Source organism: Chiloscyllium plagiosum, unplaced genomic scaffold (assembly GCF_037043375.1).
Source record: "Chiloscyllium plagiosum isolate Xiang-an unplaced genomic scaffold, Cpla_swu_hap1 HiC_scaffold_20, whole genome shotgun sequence".
Classification (NCBI taxonomy): Eukaryota; Metazoa; Chordata; class Chondrichthyes; order Orectolobiformes; family Hemiscylliidae; genus Chiloscyllium; species Chiloscyllium plagiosum.
Genome location: NW_028270158.1, coordinates 19,068,356 through 19,089,759, shown reverse-complemented (window position 1 = coordinate 19,089,759; position 21,404 = coordinate 19,068,356). Strand labels below are relative to the sequence as shown.

General features: G+C 39.4%; 1 protein-coding gene across 3 annotated transcripts in view; it reads left to right on the top strand.

Annotated features, from left to right (window-relative positions):
• Positions 1–21,404, top strand: part of sdk1a (sidekick cell adhesion molecule 1a) — a 932,616-nt gene that overhangs the window by 696,725 nt on the left and 214,487 nt on the right. For all 3 annotated transcript variants that reach the window (XM_043711904.2, XM_043711902.2, XM_043711903.2), the window contains 2 exons: positions 5,830–5,945; positions 20,985–21,180. In XM_043711904.2, the coding sequence (XP_043567839.2) occupies positions 5,830–5,945; positions 20,985–21,180 (312 nt within the window). The remainder of the gene's footprint in view (positions 1–5,829; positions 5,946–20,984; positions 21,181–21,404) is intronic.

Genomic DNA, 21,404 nt, shown 5'->3' with positions numbered 1-21,404 from the left:
TATTGTTATATATAGCACAAAGAAAGATGGCTGTCAGCTTTAAGACCAATCATCTCGGCCCAGAAGACTGCTTCTGTAGATACTCAAGGCAATATTCTAGACCCAACCATCTTCATCTACTTCAACAATGATCCTTTTATCAAAAGGTCAGAAGTGGAGATGTTCATTTATGTTTGCTGTATGTTTAGTTCAGTTGAGAACTCCTTAGAAAACGAAGCAGTCTGTGTCCTTGTGGTCACGATACCTGGCCTGCATTCGGCCTTAGGCCAATAAGTAGACAATAACATTTGTGCTAGTTAAGAGTCGGAGGATGAAAGTCTACAAGAAGAGAGAATCTCACCATCTCCTCTTGACAGCTTTGCTAGAGCTGAATTTCAAGCTGTCAATATTCTAAGCAGTATCATTGTCTAGAAACTGAACTGAAACAGCTATATATATAATGTAACTCCTAGACTAGGTCATGCGTGAAGAGTTCTACTGTGAGTTTCTCACATTCTGCCACCTCAAAGCTTATCAAACATCTATATAGAAGTCACAAGCCAGGGATATGATGGAATAGTTCCTAATTGCCTTGTGCGTGCAGTTTCAATAACACTGAAGCAGTTTGATAAAGCCTTGAACAAAGCAATCCACTTTCATTACCAACCCTCGGGCTGCAGTACCACTTACAATATGCAACAAAGCAACTCAAAAGAGGCTGTTTCAAGAGCATCATCCAACCCTGTGACCTTGGCTACCTAAGAGAGCAAGATCAGAAGACATGAGGAATATCACCCTTTGCAAGTTCCCCTCCAAGTCATATATCATCCTGTCTTTGAAATATGTTGCTGTTTCTTCACTGAGTGGATCAAAACTCTGAGCTACTTAAATCAAAACTACCTAAATCAAGCAGCATTGCGGGTCTGTGTGTTACCCTACATCAGCTATAGCAGAAAATAGTTTATCAGCATCTCCTCAAGGGCAGTTTGGAACAAATCGCAACAAATGCTATCTAATCCAGTGATGCTTATATTCTGTGAAATATTAAATTAAATAACACAAAAATCTATAATTCTCTTCCAATTACTCTACACCTTTTCAGAAGTTGCATTGTTGAAGCCAAACACAGACTTCAGTCAATGGAAGATCTTATGAATTGAAGAATAAGTATGATGGCTCAGTGGTTAGCACTGCTGCCACACAGCGCCAGAGACCTGGGTTTGATTCCAGCCTCGGGCGACTGTCTGTGTGTAGCCTGCACATTCTCCCCGGGTCTGCATAGGTTTCTGCTGTGCGCTCCGGTTTCTTCCCACAGTCCAAAGATGTGCAAGTTAGTTGGATTGGCCATACTAAACTGCCCATAGCATGCAGACTAGATGCAAAAGGCATGGGAAATGCAGAGTTACAGGAATAGATTAGGCGGATGAGTCTAGTTGGGATACTCTTTGGAGGTTTGGGTGTTGACTTGGGCCGAATGGCCTGTTTCCACCCTGTGAGTCTATGATTCTGTTCTATGAACTTCCATTTTTATTGATGGTCCAAAGAGTCCACCATCTGCATAGCACAAGTCAGAGTGTAGACAAGCCTTGATGAGTGCAGCTCCAACAACACTCAAGAAGCTTGACACCTTTCAGATTGAAGCGACCTGCTTGATTGACACCACATTGACAAACATTAACTCCCTCCACCTCCGATGCTCAGCAGAAGTGTGTGCCATCTGCAAATTACATTACAGAAATTCACCAAGGCTCCTTAGACAGCACCTGCCAAACCCCTGGTCATTATCATCCAGAAGGATAAGGATAGCAGATACATGGAAAAGCCACTTACAAGTTGACCCCCAAGCCACTCAGCATTCTGACTTGGAAATATACTTACCATTGTAGAATACATATTACTTGTATACAGTCAGTACTGTATTACTAATTGGCAGGCACTGCTGCTACATTCCCTGTTTCTACCTTCGCCTGAATGGCTTCCTGTATCACAATGTCTTGTTCAGTTTGCTCATCGACCCATTTCTCATGTAGTCGGGCTGAAGCTTCTTAAAATTAGAATTAGGATCCCTCCACTGTGGAAATAGGCACTTCAGCCCAACAAGTCCACACCATCCCTCCAAACCCATCCCCCTATTCTACATTTACCTCTGACTAGTATACCTTGCCTACACATCCCTGGATACTATGGGCAATTTAGCATGGCCAATTCACCTAACCTGCACATCTTTGTGATTGTGGGAGGAAACCAGAGCACCCAGAGGAAACCCACACAGACACGGGGAGAATGTGTAATCTCCACACAGACAGTCGCCTAAGGCTGGAATCGAACTGGGTCCCTGGCACTGTGAGGCAGCAGTGCTAGCCACTGTGCCGCACCAGGAACGAGGCGCATTCCTGATGAAGGACTTATGTCCGAAACGTTGACTCTCCTGCTCCTCAGATGAACCAGACCTGGCTGGTTGCGCTCTTCCTGCACTCTCCTTACCTGGCTCACACAGGCACACTCTCCTACCCTGAACCACTCACCAAATCAAAAGACCCTGACCTTAATGTTGAATGAGGTAACCATTTCCCTCCCTAATGTGTTGCATTGTCTTTAGATCAGCTGATCAACTTACTGCAAATATGTTTGCTCAGGATCATGATGCTATCCAAAAATTCTCATATGGTTGTAGCCTTTACATGTCATCTGAACTGCCAACATTGCTGAGTTTAATTAGAGTCATAGAGATTTACAGCATGGAAACAGACCCAAACAGGTCCAACCCGTCCATGCCAACCAGATATCCCAACCCATTCAGATAAATGCGAGGTGCTGCATTTTGGGAAAGCAAATCTTAACAGGGCTTATACACTTAATGGTAAGGTCCTAGGGAGTATTGCTGAACAAAGAGACCTTGAAGTGCAGGTTCATAGCTCCTTGAAAGTGGATTCGCAGGTAGATAGGATAATGAAGAAGGCGTTTGGTATTTTTTCCTTTATTGGTCAGAGTATTGAGTACAGGAGTTGGGAGGTCATGTTGCGGCTGTACAGGACATTGGTTAGGCCACTGTTGGAATATTGCGTGCAATTCTGGTCTCCTTCCTATCGGAAAGATGTTGTGAAACTTGAAAGGGTTCAGAAAAGATTTACAAGGACGATGCCAGGGTTGGAGGATTTGGGGTAAACAGGCTGGGGCTGTTTTCCCTGGAGCGTCGGAGGCTGAGGGGTGACCTTACAGAGGTCTACAAAATTATGAGGGGCATGGATAGGGTAAATCGGCAAAGTCTTTTCCCTGGGGTCGGGGAGTCCAGAACTAAGGGGCATAGATTTAGGGTGAAAGGGAAATGATATAAAAGAGACCTAAGGGGCAACTTTTTCACACAGAGGGTGATACGTTATTTAGTTTTTTTTATTTACATCAATTTTGACAGTTTTATTAATATTATCACCAATTTCTATACTATGTTAGAATTTAAAAAGAGAAAAGATCTTAACCAATTACAGGAGACTCAACAAACAGCTAGCTCCTTTCTTTGGAAGAACAAAAACCAATTCCAATCAGCTCTAATGAATCTAGCTCTGTCTCTGGCCTCCTGTCTCAGGAGCTCACATCACCTGTTGGCCTACTCAGAAGATATGTACTTCAATTTTGTAAATGTAATCAGCCAGTCTTTTGGGCCTTAACACATTCACAAGGCTCTGAGGCTAACAGCGAGAAGGCATTTTTCCTTTTGTCAGTGTTACGTCCTGTCAGTTAGCAGGAATGCTGTAAAATTGTTTCATCTAAGTAATTCCACTTCTTGCTGTACTGTATCTCTGCAGCAAAGGGCCATAATGAAGGGCCTTAAGATCATGCTTCAACTTCATTTATGTTTCCATTTCAATTGAAGGAGGGGAACCAGTTGTAGGAATATGCCAGTTTAAGAAAATCGGGACTTCAGTTCATATTGGTAACTCCAAACCTTTTCATGAGCTCCAGAATTCTAAAGTTTTTAATGCAAATAGCATTTGTATTTGAGGCAATTCCTAAATCCATGAGCAACTGTTTTGAGACCAATAGATTGTGTTTATCTGTATGTGCATGACAACAACATGAATAATAATTTTTTAAAAAAGCTTTAAATAATTTATTTTAAAACCAAACTGTCTCTGTTAGCTCCAATCATTAATTCCATTTTTTTTTCCAGTCAGTTTGATTTTTTTCATGCAGTTTGTTATTAAAGACAGGGAGGGCAACTGAATTTGCCTCACTGTAGTCATTACTTTCATATGAATGTATTTTCTGGAAACTCTGTGCCGTAACTCTGCTGCATACTAATTTGAAATTGTACTTTCTGAATGTGCAGTAGCTAGAGAAAAAAAAATTGAATAAAGAATACTTTGTCAGCTTACCATCAATGCTTTCCAAGTAGTAAGTGGGGTTATGGAATTTCAAATGCTAACTTCAACTCCCTGATTGTCTTAAACAGTTGTTAAAGCCTGTGAATGAATTTCATCTGAATTAGTTTAAGTTTATACATTTGCTTGCTGCAAGTTTTTTTTTGGATCAGACTCCAATGATGTTTAGGAAAGTTTAGTTTTATTTTCTCCCCTTGGTTCGGTGTACTTATGAGCAGTTTCATTTTCTTCACCAAGAGTAGGCATGCCACACAAATGGAATCTTTGTATTCGAGAAGATCCTGTGCTCTGATCTTCCATTTTACCACGTGATAGTATTAATATTATACATCTTATCAGCATGTACATGATTACGAACCCAAATTGGCTGTAATCCTCAGCTCCATCATCCATATTTAAGCATTGCTACAATTTTTGTTTAATGTTCATTTTACAAACAGTATTGTAAGTTTTGGTTTGGGCAATTGGATCTTGATTGTTCACAATGTGTCTAACTGCTTCTCTGACTCTATTATAAGTTCTAATCTGGACATGCCAAATGGACTAATGTGCAAATTGAGATTTTCAGACATACATCCCCAGTGAGGAAGGGGAAATTAACTTCTCGCACTCCAACCTGCTTCCATGCTATTATTCCTTGGGTGAAAAGTGACATTCATTGCAAAAGCCATCTTCCTGATCTCCTGGATCATTATATTATTGTATTATGATTGTAATAATACCTGTAAGGGCCAGAAATCCTGATTGCATTCAAATTAATAGAAGCTCCTGTCTTGGAAAGTTGGATTATTGTTCAGTCAGTGAATTGTGCAGATTGGAATATTCAGGTTCCCTGCAATTTCCTAAGTTGTCTCATACAGCAAGTTCATTGGTATGCTGTTTATTAAGGGTGAGCTAATTAAGACAAATGACACACAATATAACTTGTTACCTTTTGCTGTCTCACTTTAAAGTCATAAAATCTTAGTGCCCTTCGACAAACAGCAGTTCAGATAGTTGAGACTGTATGGTTGCTTGGTCATAGAACTTTGTAGAAAAGAAAATGCTTATCAATTTCATACTGCAAGATTGTTGGAGGATGTGGTTCATGTTAAGAAAGTTTAGTTTTATTTTCTCCCCTTGGTTAGGTGTACTTATGAGCAGTTCCATTTTCTTCACCAAGAGAGTGATTGGGCAGTGTGGCAGGTAGGTGTGCCACACAAATGGAATCTTTGTATTCGAGAAGATCCTGTGCTCTGATCTTCCATTTTACCACGTGATAGTATTAATATTATACATCTTATCAGCATGTACATGATTACGAACCCAAAATGGCTGTAATCCTCAGCTCCATCATCCATATTTAAGCATTGCTACAATTTTTGTTTAATATTTATTTTACAAAACTCTAACTGTTGTTAAATATGTTTGTGATGATTATACCATTTACAAAGTGAAATAAAATGTAACAAGTTGTTCTGCTTGTGTATAGTGCCAACAGCACCCCCACAGAATGTCGAAGTTGAAGCTGTGAACTCCACTGCTATCAAATTTATGTGGGATCCTCCTCCTCAGCAGTTCATAAATGGTATCAACCAAGGTTACAAGGTAATAAAACATAACACAAAAGCTAAATGTTGAATAAAATAATTGTGTGGTTTTGCAAATAAAAATATTTCACCGAAATCATCTTACTTTGGCCAAGGAGGTTGAGAAGGAATGTGGAAAGGAAAGTAAGATAGGCAAAGAATATGAGAACAGAATGTTACTTAATATTAAAGGGAATCCAAAAATCTTCCATAATAAATAGTAGATAGATAATAAGAGCTGGTGTTTAGCCTGTCAAGGAAAAAATGGATAAGTTTGTCAACAGGTTGATGTGGTATGACGAGTGTATGGTTGCTGAAGAGAATTAGTCTGTTTCTTAACTTTTGTGTGCTCTTGCATTCGTTTTCAACCTACATCACTTGTTAGCAGAAACGTGAAATGGAGAGCCAGTTGAAAAAGTCTGTCTTTGTCATGACAAATCCTCCTCTTCCGTCAGTCTTCTGCTGTGCCTACGCTTGACGATACATGAAAATGAGGCCTCTTGCAGCCCCACATTGCAACATCAGAGAATTTGATATCTGCAGGAATTCTGTTGACTCTTAATTGCTCTCTGATATAGTATGGGAAGCCACTTACTTGGATCAAAGACAATTACAAAAGCTAAAGAAAGGACTGAAACTGGACAGTCCACACACAACACCAAACCAAGGACTGGAAACAGCAATGGCAAATGAGCATTGTTAGCCTTGCAAAGATGCCCTACTATCATTGAGGATTTGTAAGTAGGGAGAGCATACCCCACAGACTAGCCAAGCAAGCAATAGCCTGATGTAGTCTTACTTATGGAATCGTACCTTACTGACAATGTCCCAGTCACCACCACCACCATGCCAGAAGCAGCAACAGGCGTACCTAAACACCAGGTGTCAACATGGTAAAGCTACAAAACAAGACTACTTCATGTCCAAACTTATAAGCAGGAAATGATAGACAGAGCTAAGTAATTCCAAATTCAACAGATCAGATCTAACCTCTGCTGTTCTGCCACATTTAGTCATAGATGGTGGTGGATAATTAACAGCCCACCTGAGGAGGAGGCTCCACAAAACTCCCCATCCTAAAGTGAAGAGCACAGCATATCAGTGCAAAAGAATATTGGGTGCAGTGGTGGTCATCTTCCAAAGTTCTGGAGCAGTTTCTACAGATTGGGACGTGGCAGAAGTGAAGACCATGTCTTTTTATTTTTCTGTATTTTCAATTGTGGACTAAAAGGTCTGTTTTAAAAATCAAAGATGATTGGAGAATTGCAGCATGTTTGAAAGCAATTAACCTGGCACTCATTGCAGATATCATTGATAAAACTGCTTCAGAACCTGTCATTGGAACATCATTTATAGATGAGATTGGGTTGTGTACAGATGCAGCTTTGGTTGGCAACAGGAGCTGATTAATCTTATGACTAGTTATTGATGACAAAGGCCAGCGACCTTGCCAGCAACTATGTGGTTGGTTGTTAGGGTAACTGAACAGCTTGGGACTGTGAACAATATACAGAGAAACCTTTGGACCAGAACAACCTTCAAAGTTTGCTCTGTATTGTGTGCAAAAAAAAATCCATTTTAAGTCTGAAGAAAGCAAGTTTTATCTTTTGTTCAGTTGCTGCAAGCTGTGTCCTTTAATTGATAAGTCAGGGCTGTTTCATGTGAACCAGTTGCCATGTGTCTCTTGCAAGCCAATGGAAGCATTCAAAGGACAACTGACAAGCACCATTCTGACCAGCACAAGAATCCTAGGAGTCATCACAGAAACATTTATGAACAAGACCACTCAACCGCCTTGTTAGTTTTTCCATTTTTTCATGACCTTTCTTTTTTCCCCACTGCAGTGCATGCATGTGTGAGGGGGATAAGTGGATTTAAGTTTTAATTAGTAGAGTTACATACTAGGGTTTTATAACTGTTTACCTCTAGCTAATTACTTGTAATAAATAGTGACTTTTGTTACATACAGAAACCTGGTTGGTGCTTTCTGTCAACCTGGGTCTGAAAAATCAGGTTAAATGGAAAATATTTGTGAACTTTGTCAAATCTTTTGCAAAGACTCTGGAAATAGTGGTGCTTAATGCTCAACACCCTGGTGAGTTGTGATGTAGACGGTGAGACAAATGTAATGCTGCTATTTAAAAAAGGAGGGAGAGAAATAAACAAAGAATTATAGACTAGTTTGTTTACAGTCACTAGTGGGGAAAATGTAAGTCGATTATAAAATGTGATAAGAATACTTAAAAAGAATAATGGGATTAGACAAAGTCAGCATTGTTTTGTGAAAAGGACAATTCTGCTTAACTAATCTACTGGAGTTTTTTAAGGATATAACTAGAAGAATTGATGAGGGAGAACACTGGGTGCATTTGTATTTCAATTAGGCTTTGATAATGTTACACTGGTGAGCAGAACAAAAACACATGGGATTGGGGAAATATCCAACATGGATTAAGAATTGATTGACTAAAGGGAAACAGAGAATAGAAGTAAATAGATCTTTTTCCAAGCGCCAGTCATGACTAGTGGGTACTAGAGAGTTCAGTGCTTAGGTCTCCCATCTATTCGTGATATCTATAAATGGCTTGGATGAGTGAATAAAATGCAAAAGTTTTATGATGATACGAAACAAGGTGGGATAATAAATTGTGAGGAATATGCAAGGAGGCTTCAGGATCATCTCGAAAAGTTGGATATGTGGACACAAGTATGGCAGATGCAGAGTATCATGGGTAAATGTGAAGTTCTACACTTTGGTATGAAGTACAGAAAAGATTATCGTTGAAATGTTGATATATTGAGAAACGTGCAAAGGAATCGTGGATGTCCTTGTACATCAGTAAAAGTCAATAAATGGGGCTAGACAGACTAAATTCAGGGAGGCTGTTTATTCTGGTTGGGGTGTCTTGAACCAGGGGTCATTTTCTCAAGATGTGGAGTGGGCCATTTAGGATTGAGATGAGGAAACATTTCTTCTCAGAGGGTGGTCAACCTGTGTAACTTATTACCATAGAGGGCTGTGGAGGCTGGGTCGTTGAGTGTATTCAAGATTTTCTTTTAAAGGCATCAAGGATATGGAGAGAAAGTGTGAATATGACGTAGAGGTAGAAGATCAGCCATGATCATATTGAATGCTGGAGTAGGCCTGCTCCTAGTTTCTACATTTCTATTTCAGTACAGGAAGATTGTAGAGTTCAGACACACAGCATGTCATTACAAAGATAAATGGAATGTTGTCTCTTTTTGCAAGGAGTATGAGTTATAAAACTACTGATGTTTTGCTGCAATTGCATAGAGCATTGGTGAAGGCACAACTGGAGTATGTTTTGCGCTCACTTTCATTCTCCAATAGAGACAGTTTAGAGAAGGTTTACTTAGTTGATAGCTAGGATGGCAGAATTAATTTATAAGAAAATGTTCAAAAAGCTGGGCCTGGATCCATTGATGTTTAGGAGAATATTTGGTTATCCTATCAAGACATATTAGATGCCGAGCAGGCTCTAACATGTTGGTTGCTGAAAGGGTGCTTCCCCTTAGGGGACAGGCTAGAACTACATCGTACAGTCTAAAAATATTTGATCTCCAGTTAAAGACAAAGCTGAGAAGGATTTCATTCTCTCCGAGGATTGAGAATGTTGTCATTCAACTTGACAACATGGTAGAGGGTATCCTTAATGTGAAGACTTTCTTCACTGTTACAAGGGCAATGCAGTGCCACTCATACCATTATTCTACTGGATAGAAAGCATCTGTGACAGAGAGATTGCTGAGGATGAAGTGAAGCAAGGTTTTCCTCTTGCTGGTTCTCTCAGGAAACTGAGATTTGGGATTACGATAGTTTATTTGTGCATATGCAAGGAGAGTCAGCGTTAGGACGAACTATGGAAAATTTCATATATCTTCAGGTTCGTGTACTGAATACTTTAGTGAGTCATTTCTCATGTAATTTACTTTTTTTTCCCTACAGTGTACAACAGGCTTTGGTTTGTACCCAAAACCACTTCTATCTTTGCTTTTTGTGTGGCACCTCGTCCTTACATTCTTGGTATTGCACATGTGTGGTTCCCGTTTGCTTTTGCTTTTACTGTTACAAATAATATTTCTGATTGAAGATTTAACCCTTAACTAACTAAAGCTAATTCAAACTCTTCAAGATTCTTGGATTCTCCCTTTTCCCAGAGAACAATGGAGCAGACTCATTGTATATTTTCATTGTAGATTGGTTTCTTTGTTAGTCGAAAATCCAGGTTTATGAGTTAGCTGGGAATGTGGAAGTAAGGCTACATTTAGATTAATCATGAGCAATGGACAGGATTGAGGAGTCAAAAGGTCTACCAATGTTCCTATTTCATTTTTTTTTGTCTGTATGTGCTGGCCATGTACTAACATATGTAGCTGCTACACTGGGCCAGTGACAAATGAGAGAACCAGCAAGAGGAAAACCTTGCTTCACTTCATCCTCAGCAATTTCTCTGTCACAGATGCTTTCTATCCAGTAGAATAATGGTATGAGTGGCACTGCATTGCCCTTGTAACAGTGAAGAAAGTCTTCACATTAAGGATACCCTCTACCATGTTGTGTGGCACTACCGCAAGGAAAAATTAATAGATTTTGGATAGATCTCACAACTTGAATGTAGATATCTATGAGCAGAGATAGATAATGTCACCATAGTCCCAGAGGACCATAGGCTTTCCTCTCATTAGAGGAATAGAGAGATGATTGGTGGTGGTTTAGTCAGAGGGTCATTGCCTCAGGCAAGGTTGTAAAGGTGAGATCTTCATGCTGACCTGAGCCAAGACAGGAAATTATCCTACGCTATTGGTGTCACTCTGCATCACAAATTCATCATTAGCCAACTGAGCGACAGAATTACAGACCACAATCTGTAGTCTCATGGCCCAGCGTATGCTCCACTCTTATTATTATTACGCCATGGGACCAACCTGGTTCAATGAAAAGTACAGGAGGGATTGCCAAGAGCAGCACCAGCCATAAATAAAAATGAGCATTTGACCTAGTGAGGCTACACACTGGACTACCTGGATGCCAAACAGCAGAAGCAGCATGTAATAGAACAATGTGATCTCACAGCCAATGGGTCAGATCTGAGCTCTGTAATCTTGCATCTTCCAGATACAAATGATATTGACAATTAAATAACTAACAGAAGGGGGAAACTCCACAAATAAAATCATCCTCAAAGATTCATGCAAAAGTCAAATTGAAGTATTTGTAGCCCTCTTTTACCAGAAGTGCAGAGGGGAGGATCTATCTCAGTCTCCTCCTGAGGTCCCAGCATCACAGATTCCAGTCTACAACCAATTTGATTTTGTCCATGTGATATCAAGAAAAAAATAATGCAGTGGATGCTGCGAGAACCATAGAGCCTACCAGCAATCCAATAGTAGTTCTAAAGACTTGTGCCCTTATCCAAGCTATTCCTATCCAGCTATGACACTAACATCTGCCAAATAAACTGAAAAATTGCCTAGGAGGTCCTGTGCACACAAAGCTGGACAAATCCAATCCAGTTGGTTACTGAAACAAATAAAAACAGAAATTGCTGGAGAAACTCAGCAGGTGACAGCATCTGTAGAGAGAACACAGAGTTGAAGTTTCAAGTCCAGTAACTCTTCTTCAGAAAGCCACAACAGCCCACTACTTTCCCATCAGTCTGCTCTTGATCATTAGCAAATTGATGGAACCGGCCTTTGTCAGTACTATCAAGCTCTGCAAAAAAACTATTCACTCCTCAGTTTGGATTCCACCAGGGCCACATAACTCCTGACCTCATGGTAACCTTGGTCCAAGTGTGAACAAAAGTGAGCAATAGAGATGAGGTGAGAGTGACTGATCTTGACATCAATGCAACATTTATAAAGAATCAAGAAGCTCCAGCAAAACTGGAATAAATGGCAGTCACATAGAAACCTTTCCACTTGTTGGATTCACACCTAGTACAAAGTAAAATGATTAGGATTATTGAAAGTTATTCTCCAGGATGTAACTACTCGAGCTCCTAGGAGTTAGTGTTTTAGGTTCAACCTCCTTCAGATGCAGATCAGAATTAGACGATTGCACAATGTTCAGCACTGTTCCCAACACCTCAGACATTGAAACAGCCCATGTGTAAGTGCAGCAAGATCTGGATAACATCCAGGCTTGAGTTGATATGTGACATGAATATTACTTGCCACTTTACTGGCAAGCAATGACCGTCTCCAACAAAAGGACTATTTCCCCTTCAATGGTGTCACTGCATTCCCAACTCTCAACATCCTATGGGTTATCATTGACCAGAAGCTGAACTGGATCAGCCATATAAGTAATTTGGAAGCAGGTCAGAGGCTGGGAATTCTGTGGCAATTAACACCTGTTGACTCATAAAAGCCTGTCTACCATCAATGAGGTATATGTCTGGAGTGTGATGGAATGCTCTCAATTTGGCTAGATTATTGCATCTCCAACAACACTCAAAATGTTTGATACAATCTAAGACAAAACATTTCACTTGATTAGTATTCCATCCATCATCATCTACATTCACTCCCTCTACCACCAATGTACTAGCAACAGCAGTATGTAGTGTCTACAAGATGCACCACACCAATTCACCAAGACTCTTTTAATTGCACCTTTGAGACCCATGGCTACAACATGAAGGATGCTTGAGAACACCATCACCTAAAAACTCCCCTCCAAATCGCATCCTGATTTGGAATTATATTGCAGATCCTTCCCAGCAGCACCATTGATTCCCCTAACCACAATGGATTGCAGTTTTTGAAGTAAGTACCACCATCTTCACCATCTTCTCAAAGGCAATTAGGGATGGACAACAAATGCTTAAGTAGTCAGCAACACCCGAATTCTAAAAACAGATAGGGAAAAGAATTCTGATGTTTGGCTAGCCAGGGGCCATCATTCCTTTTGCTAGTGTTATGCATTGGAGTGGATGCTCCATTATTGGTACATTATTAACCCAACACCGAAGACAAATATTTGATTGATGATCTCAATTCATTTGGCATAGAAAGTGGGTGCCATATGTTGGCTTCAAAGGCAGGAAAACCCATTACTCCCCACTAGTCATTTAGCTCAAGCCAAGCAGCCCAACTAGTGAGAGACTAAGTCACTACTGTCTATCTGCTTCTGTTGGTATCTGGAGTTTAATAAGTGAACTGAATCAATTGCACCATGTAAACAAATGAAAAGAAACATATGTAACCTTTAACTGATAAGCTTGAACCGTGGCTGTGTGTACAGGAGTAACAGATGAATTGCAACTAATCAACAACAACCCAACAATAGCTGCAATCGATGTTACTTAATAGACTGAACATTGACATGACTGCCCTACAAAATACAACACCCACTGAAAATGCTGAAGGAATAATTACATGCTCATTAGACAGAGTAAGAGTTCATGGGAAACATGAACAGGGTATAGAGCAGCAATCAAACTATTTTGAAGGCTCTTTTTGCGAAAAACGGATCGTTTTTGAAGTAATTATATTACAACATGGCAGTGAACCCTTCTGCTAATTAAACCAAACACCCAGAAAAGCTCACTTCGCCTCGTAATTTGTTAAAGTATGAGTGACAGAGAATTCCCAACTTCCACTATTTAATGGGGGAAAATATCAGTTTATTCTTTCACGCTAAAAGTGAACATTAATCAACAACAATTTAGCCTCCTTTCTCTTAAAGGTTTGTTATCTACCTCCAACCATCACAATATACTGTTCCAATAACCACCCATATTAAAATTACATCAACTTAATTTTCAAAACCAGACAGCGGCAGTCGCCTCCGGTGTCGTCCTTCCTCTGGCTGTAGATCTCCCTGGGTAGTTTTCGGTCTTTTGTTGAAAAGACATTTCATATCAAAAAGGTACCTTTGATAGAGAGTGTTTTACTGGAAGTTACACTGGTGATGGCAGGTGGTCGCTCTCTGTCTGACTCTCAAAATGCCTGCTTCTTTAGACCCCAAACATTGGATCGTCTCATTGGTTTGAAGTTGGCAAAAACAATAAATTCAAATTTGATAGGGTTTTAGTATTCTGGGGCATAATGTAAACTGGTTAAATTCAAACTGTTGTGAAAACAGCATCCAAAACACAGGTCTTTGTTTCGCAGTCAAGTGTTACATATTTTCAATTTTCCAGTACACTGAGATTGCTAGTCAGTCACATGGTGTCTGCAAGCTCTTAGTGCAAAACAGCTTTCACTCTCTCTTAAAGGTACAGGACATGCCTTCAACTTCATAACAATTATTTCAAGGGCTTGATTTTCATTGCTACTTCTAATTTTGGGAGATTTCTTTTTGGTTTTCCTACGAGGAGTTCAGGGTAGCATTCTTCCTTGGTTCATTGGTAATTTCTTTCAAACTTTGACTCTAAATGCAATTTTGAATTTACAATAAGGTGTTAAGATCAGATTCATCTCAAATTCCAATTACTTGATACAGTGAAACAATGAGGCATCCATAAGCCATTATGTATTCTAATATTTTATGTATGTGTGTATATATAATTAGATATCCGTTATGCAAGTCAGTAACAGACCAAATGAATTTCTGCATGATTAATCGTGGTACTACGCACCATATCTTTGCAAACCAGAGTATGGCTAATGCATTTTATATCTCATATGAATGGTTGAATTAAGCAATAGTGTTTAATTGGAACCTTCTGAATACATAACCTGGGAAATAGAATAGGCAGTCAGAAAATAAAGCACAAGCTGATATTAGTGAAGTTATTAACAACTGGACAGTAGTTTGGCTATTGATTTTGCAAATTACTGTAAAACATAAGCACATATGTATCAGTTCTCCCAAGAGATATATACCATGCTTAAATTGACTGAAATGATTCTTGATTTGATGTACATATATGTGCTGCAATATCGACTTCAGTGAAGTCTTTAAAATCATGAGAGACTTTGATAGATTAAAGATGAACAACTGATTTCAGTGGCAGATGGCTCAGTTACCAGAGAGACCAATGTAAGATAAGAAGAAAATCAATGAAAAGTCATGTAATAAGAAAAAATATTACAGAGCAAGTTACAGTCACATTACTCACAGACAAATTACAGAGATGCCACCCACACATTTATGTTAAGCCCAATTTTGAGATAGAGACCTTCCCAGCTACGTCAGGGCATCCCGAAATGAGAGTTGCAGTCAAAAGTTGAAATTTTAGGTTTGCAAGCTCCAAAGCAGCAATGACCACCATGGAGGTCTAACCTTGACCAGCTCTCATGGACTTTGGCCGCAAGTTACAGTGAGAGAAAGTTTGGGAAGGACTCCTCTATGCAACCCAATTTGCCTCCAAGTGTGTTGTATGTCAAAAAAAATTAAAAGTCTGACACAATAATTATGTGAAAAGTGTCTTTTTTGTTCAATTTGATCATGCTTTATAACTACCTGACATCGTACAGTAAAAGTAGACAGGCAGGAGGCTGGAAAAACACAGTAAACCGGGTAGCGTCACAAGGTAAAGAAATCGATGTTTCAGGTGTAACCCATCTTCAGGACTTCTCTGCCTCGTACAGTAAAAGGCACTGAAAAATATTGGAGTTGCTCCAGAAAAACTTAGTCACTAATTTCTACTTAGTGAGCTGTCTTTGGATGAGTGCATCATGTTGTCAATATTGTTTACCAGGTTTTTGTGCTGCAGTGCAAAATCCCCCAATATCTTTGTGGCTTAATCAAGGGAATCTGATTCTTGAGGGTCTTCGGATTGATAATCTTCATTTTCCTCCATTGATACATTTTGTCCATTTATGGATTAAACAAGTCTATTTCATTATGATTTCACTGTAGAAACAGAACATTACTTGCAAAAGGATAACAGAATCATGCAGTTCTGATAACGCAACTTTGAAAAGAACATTTCTGCTTTAAAGTGTCTATCTAGGAAAATAGGATTTCTAAATTAATTTTCAAAATTACTTTCAAGATTGAAGTCACAGCAGACAATCGTTAGGGGATGAAAGCCTATTGACCTACATAATGTCAGCATCAACCACAAAGGGAAACATTTAGGATTGAATTCACCCTCAGACAATGCAGTGAGTCTTTCAAAAGGTGTGAGATTATGAAGCCTCTGAGAGACCAGAAGACTGGAAATATACCACAATGAATTCTAATCTAATAAACCCCTTTGCCTGATGAAACAAAGGCTTTAGTTCTGATGAGATAGGTGATGAACCAGCATTTCAAAGAGAACTTCAAGAAATCTGTGAGGCATCAGTAGAGAGAGCATGGCTTCTCAGTAGAGACAGAGAAAGAAAAACAAACTAAAGAGCTGCTGTACTGAATTTGGCCACCGTGAGCAACAAGCTGCAATGCTGTAAACAAAAGGCTGAAATGAAAGTACCTTCACTCCTTCTCAAAACTTGTCTTACCCATGCTACCTGTGGAAGAAACCTCCAGCAACTCATCTAAAAAAGCAGCTGCTGAAATCTGACTTCAAGTTTTCAAACCTTTCACCTTGGAAAGTAAAAATTTCAGCCAGGTCTATGATCATACCAGAGACTGGTCTTTCTTTCACCTTCCTGAAGTAACTTTATTGCAGACCTACTTTTATTCTTGGTATCTGCATTTTAGCTCATACTGTGTCACCTTTTAAATTTGTAACTTTAAGCACTATTTATGTAATAAACTAACCTTTTATTGAAGCATTGAGCTGTGCTGTTGGTATTTTATAATATATTGTGTACCAATGGCAACATTTGTAGCTCACTGCCACCTTCCAAGGAGACTTATGGTTGAGCAATAAATGCTGACCTAGCCAGAGATGTCCACATTCTGTGAATGAGTGAAAAATGGTATATATTGAAGGAAGTGGGTTAAAAAGTTATTTTTGCCTCATCACCTCCATTCCCGATACTGTAACTCGCTTCCTCCTCTGCTTGCTACTGCTGTTCAGTAGAATCAGTAAGACAAAAGATTTTTATTGACTAGGATCTACAATGTAAGATTTGGTGCACACCATTAGGAGTGGCAAACCTGGCTTGGACATTACGGCAGGGAAAGATAAATACAGATAAAGATTGTGCTATGTGTGGTTAACATCATTTTTTTAGAATAAACCATGCTGCATGTGTCCTCGAGGCATCCATGGTCGGGACATTAGCATCCGTTAAACTTATTCATCATCAGATTCTTAATAGCATCCTTAACACAACACTGAGTGTGATACAGATCACTCGCTAATGTACACTGAGATCTGCATGCAATCCTTGAAGCTTTTCCATTCAACGGCTGTTTAAGTTACAAAGCAGAGTTACAGTCATTGTTTCAAAATCAACTATGTGGCTTACCAAGATAAGTTCCTTGACTCCAGTGAACAGGTGCTGTCCACCATTCTCTGAGTGCTAGAAACAAAATTGTAGGTTCTTTTGGACTTTTGCAACAGTGCATTATTAACATGTCAAAAACAAGGAAGGAAAAGCTTCAACTTATTCAAGACTAACATTGCTGTGTTGGAATCTTTTACTGAAGCAAAGCAGTCTGCCCTCAATAATTACATGAAAACCAGACAAGAACACTCTGAATATAGTAGCGCACTTTTAAAGAAAAACCTAACAAAATCCTAGGTGCTGTACCGTGACTACTGGTTACAATTATGTTAGAACATCCAGATTTTGCTGGGCCAACATCCTGCTTCCTTCTTCAGCGCAGTGAGTATACTTGTAACCTCAAGGATTGGAGTTGTTCAAGAAAGCAGATCACCTCAAGGGCAGTTAGGGGTAGGAAATAAATGCTGGCATGGCACTAAAGCCCACATCCCACAAAAGAAATTTTAAAAAGCCCTCCAACATGGAGATCATTAAGAGGACCTATGATGGGTTCAAAAACAGGTATATCAGCAAAGAAAAAAAGGCCCCATTGCAAACGAAGGCAGTGGAGGTAGTCAAGCAATAAATAGACAAAGATAACACTTTGAGTTATACTTCCTGGAAAGCACTGTCACCGAGCAAGCAGTAGATGTAATAGAGAGATTCCTTGTCATGAACTAAATATCAAACCCATGGCGGAAGAGCTTAGCAAAGCTGTTAAATTGCTTGCCACTGGCAAAACTCCAAGTGATGAGGCTAGAACATCTGAACATCAGAAATATGAGCAGATGTGTAGGCCATTTGACCCATTCAGCCTATTCTGCCATTCGCCTAGATCACGGCTGATCTGAACCTTACCACCATTTTTCCACATACCCTCGTCATTTGACAGCTTTAATTTCTTGAAATCAAAAATTAGATGTTATTTATCCATAGTTCACAAGGTACCATAGTCATTATTCTTTGTCCAAGAGAGAGTGAGAGGAACAGGTGGTATATAACTTGAGTAGCAACCTTTGAGTATGTTTCACATCAAGCATAGGCAGACCTCCAAGAACTACCAGAGCCAATGGGAGATTGAACCTCAGTTATTCTGCATCAGACTCTTGCCATTTAGCCATTTGAGCACCTGATGCCCTAAGTACCATGAATCAGGCCCAATGAATGGGGAGTCTAGAAGTCTCATGACTCAGGGTAGACCATTTAGGACTCAGATTTCTTCACTTAAAAGTGTAATGAACCTGTGAAATTCTGTATGACAGCAGGCTATGGAGGACAAGTCACTGCGAAAAGTATTGGCCTATGATGCTCTTATCAGATTGCAATTCTTGACTGAACATTTCAAGACAAATGTGCACCAAGTCCTCATCAGAAAGTTGCTCTGTGCTGATAATGTTGCACTGACATTCCATACTGAGCAAGACTTTCAGCAAAAAGGACAGATGCTTCCGCACCATCAGCAGCAGGAATACAAATATCAGGGTCCAGGATGTTGCCATAATACCATCAATCAGCATGTGGTGTGAGCCACACCACTCAGTGTTAATACAGAGTTAACCACCAAGGCAGGAGAAAGTGAGGACTGCAGATGCTGGAGATCAGAGCTGAAAATGTGTTGCTGGAAAAGCACAGCAGGTCAGGCAGGATCCAAGGAACAGGAGAATCGACGTTTCAGGCATGAGCCCTTCTTCAGGCAGCTAGGCAGCAAACACAAATGTGCTTTGCCACTCAGAACAAAATTAGAAATATTATTGGTTTTATGAAGGAAACGGATGCTGACCAAATATAGAAATGGAATGGTAAAGGTGATCCATGAGTTGAAATTGATCAGAGTGTACCTAGCTGTGCTTAAAATGAAGATGTTTCTCATCTGGATTACTTGCATCTCAGGTTGCTAAGAGAAGTGAGGGGGAGATAACATGAAGCTTTGCTATAATCTTCCCGTTTACTCCATATACGTGGAGATACCAGAGGATAGGAAAGTGTTAAATATCGCACTTTTGTTCAGGAAACAATGCAAGAACATTCCTTCTACCAACAGGATGGTCAGTTTAACATCAGGGATGGATAAAATTTTAGGAACAATAACTTAGGAAAAATATTAACATGCATGTGGAGACTTTTGAGACTATTAATTAGAACCAGCATGAGTTTGAAGTGGATTACATAAAACTAGTTCAGTTAAATTCTTTGATGAAGCACGACAGAGAAGTTTGAAGAAGGGAATGTAGTGATTGTAGTCAGAATAGATTTTAAGAACTTTTGACAAAGTACCATATAAAAGACTATTAACGAAATTGAGACATACAAGAATCAATTGTAAGCCAAAGTTCCCTTTAAAAGCAAAGTACTGAAAATGTTAGAGATCTGGAATAAAACAGGAAGTGCTCAAGAAACTCAGCAGCATCTGTGGAAACAGAGTAATCTCTTCCCAATAGTTCTGAAGAAGTTATTGAACCTGAAATGTTAAATCTCTCCACAAATGCTGCCAGACCTGTTGATATTCTCTAGTGATTTCTGTTACTATTCCACAATATCCCATAACTGACTTTTTATATATACCTTAACCTTTCTCCAGTTAGTACATGCTGCTAATCACACCTAGGACATAGCTATGTATACACCCAATTGACATAGTATTCACATCGTTAACAGTCAGTGCTAAGATCACTGCCCCTTTTGATAAATATAAAGTTATTGGAATATAGAGTACAATTTCAAAGTTTGGTCATAATCCCAAACTTGAAAGTATGAACAAGTAATGAGGATGATACCAAATTATTGCAACAGGACCTAGGCTAGCAGAACAGGCAGCCAAAAAGCAAGTAGAATTTTATGCATAGAACTGAGAGGTGGTGCGTTTTGAACAAACGATACAGTGAGACAAATATAAACTTAATGGCACAATTCTGAAGAGTTTGCAGGGACAGAAGGACTTGAGGGAATCCTTGAGTATAGATCTTTGAAATTTTCAGGACATAGGGAGAATGTAGAGAATGTAAAGTATATGCATTCTTGGACTTCATAAATGCAGGCATTGAGTGCAAAAGCAGGGAAGTTTGCTGAACCTTTATAAAGCACTAGTAAACCAGAATAAGAATATTGAATCCAGGTTCCAGTCACTTTTAAAAGAATATTGGATAGGCAGTTGAAAACAAACTTCCAGGGCCTCAGGGCTAAAGTGAGAAGTCAAACTGGCGAGAGAATCATCATACACAAAATGAGCCAAAAAGCTACCTCTGTGTGTTTGACTCAATAAATGAAATGCCAGATTGGTGCAAGCTAATCTGGAATCAGCTTTAATCTCTGATCTGTTAAATTAGCTGATATCAACCAGAGAGGCATTAAGGCTTCTGCAGCTTGCAATATCAGCTGGAGTTCTCATACTTGTTCCTCTACCCCACACCATCCTTCGTGGCTAGTGCACCTTCGGATATAAGATTAAGGAAATCAATGCAGCTAGAATATCTAATACAGTTGAATGTTCTTTTGATATTGACTGTCAACTTTGCACATGAAGTCACCATAAAGTTGAAGTATTCAAAAGTGGCCAGCACTTGTAGGACTATATTTTAGCATGTGGTACGTCTTGAGAAAGAGAGGGGGTAATTAAAAGGAAATATTTAGTTTAAAATTCTAAATTTATTCTACGTATCTTTACAAAACTTCTATCTTCATAATTCCTCTAATCTTCTTTCATCAGCTCCTTGCCTGGACTATTGACTCACCAAATACAATTGCAGTGATGACCATCACCCCTGATTTCCATGGAACACGCCATGAAGGAATTTTTACAGGCCTCAGAAAGTTCACAAAATACTACACATCTGTATTGTGTTTTACAACGCCAGGTGATGGCCCAAAGAGTTCTCCCCAACTCATTCAGACCTGTGAAGATAGTAAGTATTTGAAAACAGTCATGGGACATAATAGTCATATTAGACAAATGTTGAATCACATTTGATGATGTTTAAAAAGACTCTATCTATGTTAGCATGACTTTGAAGCCACACATGGATGTCTAGCAAAGCATATGCAGCTTTGCATTCATGTTTTGTTTGTAAACTGAGTCTTCAGATTGCTTACCCTTCTTCCAAGAGAGGGAAAGGATTGTTTGTATAAC